General features: G+C 37.7%; 1 protein-coding gene across 1 annotated transcript in view; it reads left to right on the plus strand.

Annotated features, from left to right (window-relative positions):
* The window catches only part of Nubpl (nucleotide binding protein like), a 332,275-nt gene extending 327,890 nt beyond the window's left edge, over nt 1-4,385 (plus strand). Inside the window, exon 11 of the mRNA XM_010633573.3 lies at nt 4,163-4,385. Coding sequence (XP_010631875.1) covers nt 4,163-4,204 — 42 coding nt within the window. The 3' untranslated portion in view covers nt 4,205-4,385. The remainder of the gene's footprint in view (nt 1-4,162) is intronic.
* Nucleotides 4,386-6,000: the final 1,615 nt, after the last annotated feature.

The raw sequence follows: 6,000 nt of genomic DNA on the forward strand, positions 1-6,000 counted from the left end.
CTCTTTTCTGCCATCAGTCTGCCATGATGCTTCCAAGAACTAAACCATGTGGGCACCCTGCCCTTGGACCTCCACAACTGTGATGCAAATAACCTTTCTGTCTTTATAAGTAGCCTCTGACAGGTATTTCATTACAATGACAAAAACCTGAAGGTACCCTCCCCCAAATTCATATGCTGAAGTCCCAATCCCAAGGTGATAGTATCAGGAGATGGAGTTTTTGGATGAGTTTTTGATAAGGTCGGAAGGTCCATGGGCTTTTGTACTTTTATAAAAGAGCCTCCAGAGCTAGCTGTCCCTCCTCCTATCATATGAGCTAATAGCAAAATCGCAGCTAGCTGTCTTATAAACCAGAATTGGAACCTCACTAGAAACCAGTATCTTGAACTTTTTAGCACCCAGAGCTGTAAGAAATAAATTATTATTGTTTATAAGCTACCCAGTACGTATAGCCACTCAAGCAGATTAAGAGATTTCTTGACAGAGAATGGATAAATTCTTTGTAGTAGTCACATAGTAGAATATTACACATCAGTGATACTTAAAAAAAAAAGATGGATCTTTGTAACATAATGTGAGAAAAATACACATTATAGAAGACTATTTACAGTATATCATTTTATAATATACCAACCAGTATCTGGTTTAGCCATTATATGTGTGATAAAATTTTCTTTATAATCTAAAAGAGTAATAAACCTTGAAGTCAGGTAAGAATAATTCTAAGGTATGAGACAGGAGCACAACGCAGGAAAGGAACTGAAAGATTGATACAATATTTGTAAACTTCAAGTCATTTTTTTTAAGTTGGGAGGATAAGTGGCGCCCATTTGTATTCTATTTGTAACTCATTTTTACATTTTTGTATGTGTATGGAAATTAAGACTTAAAATAGGATTTGGAGAAATATTTTCATCCTCACATAAATACCATTTCTCTTCCACAGATGCTTGTTAAATAAATTATGGAACACCCATATAATGGCGTATAATGTAGTTGTTAAAGAATGAAACAGCACAAATGTTCTGAAAGGGAATGACCACTGGGTTATATTGTTAAAAGGGAAATCATGTGAGGATTGCTACAATTTGCATTAAAACATGCACACACATATTCATGTATGAATGCATTAGTTCTCTTTGTCAGATTAGCAAGTAAGTGGCAGTCATAAATTTTGTCCTCTAGCCATGACTTATAGAACAAGCCATATCTTTAGAAAGATTGGTCTAGCCTTATGTAGGAAATTTGGTGGAGGCAATAGTAGTAGGACAAGAGACGGGGCAAGGAGGGGGGTTTGAAAACCAAAACCAGTGAAAATCATCACAGGAGTACACCACAAGGGAAATGGGGGAAGGCAGAGACTAAAGGATACAGCCTAAGGAAGTGAGGTGCATATTTTCATACTATAAATGGTTGCATAGTACAGTTTGCCTAATTACTGTAGCCAAAATTTAATAGTCTAAAAAGTCATATAAAACTATATTTCTAATCTGTTGAATGCAATTAATAGCCCGTTATGTTCAAAGTGTGGTCATAAACTGTCATAGCATAGACGGTCTGCAGAAGCTCATGTGGAATCTTTTTGCCTTAATACCACAAACAGGAACCTCTACAAAAGCTGAAATTCTTCCTCGTGTGCCCTATGCAAACTACTTTTTGACCTTTCATCCTGAAAAGGACTTAATTGATAAGTCTTTGGTAGGATTATGAAAATATTTGCCTCCTGAATGTCTTAAGCAGCAATGCCTGAACTCCCCTCCTAACTGGATATTCTAAATAAAAGTACTTTTAAGGCAGATTAATTCTCTGCACTCCTACAATTAAATTTAGCAAAACTGCCCTGTCTTAGGTCTTTGGGCTACTGTCACATTTTAGATTGGGTAACATATTTATTTCTCACAATTCTGGAGGCTAAGAACTCTTAAAATTAAGGTATTAGCAGATTTGGTGTTTGGAGAGGACGTATTTTGTGTTTAAAAGATGGTGCCTTCTACCTTCATTTTCACATGGCAGGAAAAGATAGGGAGACCAAGCTCCCTTAGACTTCTTTTATAAGAGATCTGATCCTATTCCTGAAGGCAGAACTCTGGTGACCTTAAGGTTCTTATGACTCTTAAGGCTTCACCTCTTCATACCACATTGGAGATTAGATTTGAACATAAGAATTTTGGTGGACACATTCAGACCATAGAATCCTATAAACTTTTTCTCCTACTGAACTACTATGCTGTATGAATTTTTGCTTATTTATATGAGTTTTCCGTTTCCCCATCAATATCGATATGCTCACAATTATACTAATTTTTGTGGAAGTTGCTGGCATTCTAACCTAAGAATCCATTCCACTTTTTTCTCCCTTTCCTCCTCTCATCCCTGCTTTCTTCAGCATCTCTTGCCATCATTACTCTTCTTGCAGTTTCTCTTTTTGTCGAAATGAAGCCAGGAGCTAGTTGTGGGCAAGCATATTGATTATAGTGTTGTTTGTGTGACTCTCCACTGTCCTGTTTTCATGAGCTCTGGATGGAATTGTCACCCTCATCAGTACAAATCAATTACTTCTTGTTTTAGTACCTGAGTCTTTGAACATCTGTTGTTCTTTACGTCATTTATGGGACTCAGAAACCCACTTGAAGTCTTTTCTCTCATACCACAGGGATTTTCTAATCTTGTGCGATTTCCTGTGGCCTAGAGATTGTTTCATTTTCCTGCAAGAGGGGAAAAAAAAGGGATCTAAATGTTTCCTGTGATTGCATAAAGTTTATTTTAGGAGCTGAAATCTGCAGTCCCCCCCCCTTCTTTTCTATTCCACACTATTTTAGTTGCTGAAGAATTTAATCTGTAGAGAATATTGGGTGATGTTCACTCCCTTGTGCCAAGGACACATTTCTCTTGCTGACTAGAAAGTTTTGGAGTCAGTATTGTGTGACCTTTCAATTCAAAATGCAGATTTGCAGTGCTTTGTGGAGGGGCTATGCATCATTCTGAGCCACTGTCCTTCCTGGCATTGCTAGCATTTACACTTGATTTTTCTTTTTTGAGTTGTTTGTTTGTTTGTTAGACTCAGTTTTTAAAATAGCATTTTTTTCCCTCCTCCTGCTAAGTACGTTCTATGATTAGTGAACATGAAATTACCAACAAGCAAAACTATTAAAACCCCTTGTTAGTTTACGTATTTTTTATGGAGGAGAAAGTTTTTATTGTCTCAAATTAGCAAGTGATTGTTTTCTGATGAACCAGGAAGATTTCTTGTCTTTCCTAGAGAGAAATTTTTATATAAACAGTGTTTTTTGTTTCTTTCTGAGGCTTCTAATGAACTAGTTTACAATGAATTGTCAAAAAAGAAAATTAATAGTAACTCCTTGTTGGTAAAGTCCAGAACACAGGAACTCCAGTCAAGTTGCTTTTTATAAAATGAAACATTGCAAAGAGAAGAAAGTATTGCATCTAAGTGTTGAGCCCAGAACCTGTATACTCTTCTTTCATTTCTGAATGATGGCTTAATTGCCATGTGTTTAGAATGTATCCTGAGCTTTTAGAAACAAATGTGTATGTGGCTTGCTTGCACATTTTTTAAGAGCATATTTTCCAAAGGCAGAGTAGGAGCTGGCCCTTCAGTTTTGGTTTCACTTCACAACTCTGTACTGACATTTAGAAATTTGAAGAAAGGAGCTAAAGGTGTAGGGAAGGTGTGATGCGTAGGGGAAGAACAAAAAGGGAAAAGAAAAAAATGTGAGAGAATGAAAAGATGAAAATAAAGTGTGTGTAGATGGGGAGGGGAGGAGGGGGTGAGGGGAGGGCAGAGGTAAGGGGAAAAAATGAGAATCAAGACTCGCCATGTAGAGGTACATGATCCCAACAATGAATGTAACTGTACTGTATCCCTAAAATGTACCAATAAACTCAATAAAATTAAAAAAAATTTTTTTTGTTGTGAATTAATTTTCTTTGATAATTTCTAGCAACTCTTAACAGTTATTATTTTAAGCAATAATGGAGCTATTGGCACTCGTATGAACAAAAGCATAGTCGCTATCTCCAAAATTGCTTTGAGAAAGGGGGAGGATTGATTTCCTGATGTCTGTTGTTGTAAACACCAATATATGAGTTTTTTTCCTTATTTTATTCATGTATAGGTAAGCCTAAGTATCCATTTTTTTTTCAGGTGAAGGAAACAAGTTTGGAAAGTCCAATTTGCCAACATTAAATCAACAAAGGAAAAGTATATTCAGAAATCATGACAAGCCTTTGTTTCCTGGAATGGTCCATAGTATTAAATGGGAATCAATTGATGTGGTTAAGAATCTATACATATTGCCCTACATTATGCATTTGAATTTCCTTGTTTTTAGTTTGTGGAATATAAAATATGAAGTTGAAGGGATTCAAGATGACTATGTCAGATGAATTAGAGCAAATTTAAATACCATTCTTGTCAAATTAAACATTAACCAAGATACAATTTTTACTTTTATTCATTTCCTATGACTCTCTTCTGAAGGATTTGTTATGTCTTGTAGCTTACAGTTATACTTTATTTCTCTAAATTCATTGCTCATGTGTATCTGGTTTTTATAATAGTGTTGAGGAAAGTTTTCAAGAGAGGTTGGCATCTGGGAGAAATGAGGAGTTTGCCTCTTGATTTCACCACCATGGAGAGCGGTAGAGAGGAAGTGTGGAGTGCTTGAAGTGATTAAATTTGTTGGGCCATCTGGTCATCAAGAAAAGGCTGTGTTTTCTATTTCACAGTGAATAAGAAGTTTATTAAGGAAGGAGAGTAGTTAGTTTTTTTTTTAAAAAAAAAGAATCATGCTATATTTCTGCTACTAAAAGTTTCAGCTTGCTTAGTTGCAAAAAGAACAGTTTCCAGTGGAAACTGACTGTAGGTTAAGCTCCATAACGATGTTGCCTGTATCACTATGAGAACTTGGAGGCCATGGTTTAGGAAGATGAATAAATACACAAGAGTAGCCATGTGCAGTGAAATTGCTCCCAATGTTTCTCCTTATCCCATACAATTTTTATGGAAGGAAAAAATGAGTCACAGGGGCGAATTTTTTTTCAGGCAAAGGAAAGAAATCAGAGCACCTGGTTCCTGAAAGTTTACTGCCAGACTCTCTGATCCAGATACACCTGGAAAGCCAAAGATCGAGTATAATTTATCAACATCCATCCATTCATCTATTTATTTTTCTACCTCATGCTTAAATATTAAAACTAAGCACATGTTTTATTTGCTACTTTTTAAAATAAAGACTAAGCCCAAGTGATGCTATAGGGAGAACGTTGAGAATAGTAAACTAAATCAATGCAAAAAAGCATATATCTTTAGTGAACATTGAAATTGGAAGTCTGGCAGAGAGATAACAATGGATAAGGGCATGCAAACAAATGAAAAGCTTGGAGGTGAACCCACCCCTGCCACTTGCTGCATGCTCATCCTCGTCTTTGCAAGTAATTAATACAATTCTCTGTTGCTACTTGAATCCAGCCTTAAAAGCTCAAATCCTAGGATGTGATTGAGATTGAGCATGCTGAAACTTTTTAAAGAATTTGTAAAACCTGCAGCTTCACAGAAAAATGCAGTTTGTTTCATTTAAAGTATAACCAGTCACTGAACACAGAAGGAAAAATTCCCCAACCCGTTAAGGAACTAATGTCTAGACAGCCACTGATGTCTTAGGAGTGCTTGTCAAAATAGGAATTCTTGCTGTCTGCGATCACCCGGTGGCGTGCGCGTGAGTTCCCGGCCTGCGCGGGAGCTCCCGGCCTGCGCGACAACAGACCCAGGAAGGACCCAAGGACCCCAGAGGGGGTTTTTTTCAGCTGCCTGCCTACCTGCCTGTCTGCGATCACCCGGCGGCGTGCGCGTGAGCTCCCGGCCTGCGCGACAACAGACCCAGGAAGGACCCAAGGACCCCAGAGGGGCTTTTTTTCAGCTGCCTGCCTACCTGCCTGTCTGCGATCACCCGGCGGCGTGCGCGTGAGTTCCCGGCCTGCGCG

This window comes from Fukomys damarensis, unplaced genomic scaffold (genome assembly GCF_012274545.1).
Source record: "Fukomys damarensis isolate Sample0158 unplaced genomic scaffold, DMR_v1.0_HiC HiC_scaffold_17, whole genome shotgun sequence".
Taxonomy (NCBI): Eukaryota; Metazoa; Chordata; class Mammalia; order Rodentia; family Bathyergidae; genus Fukomys; species Fukomys damarensis.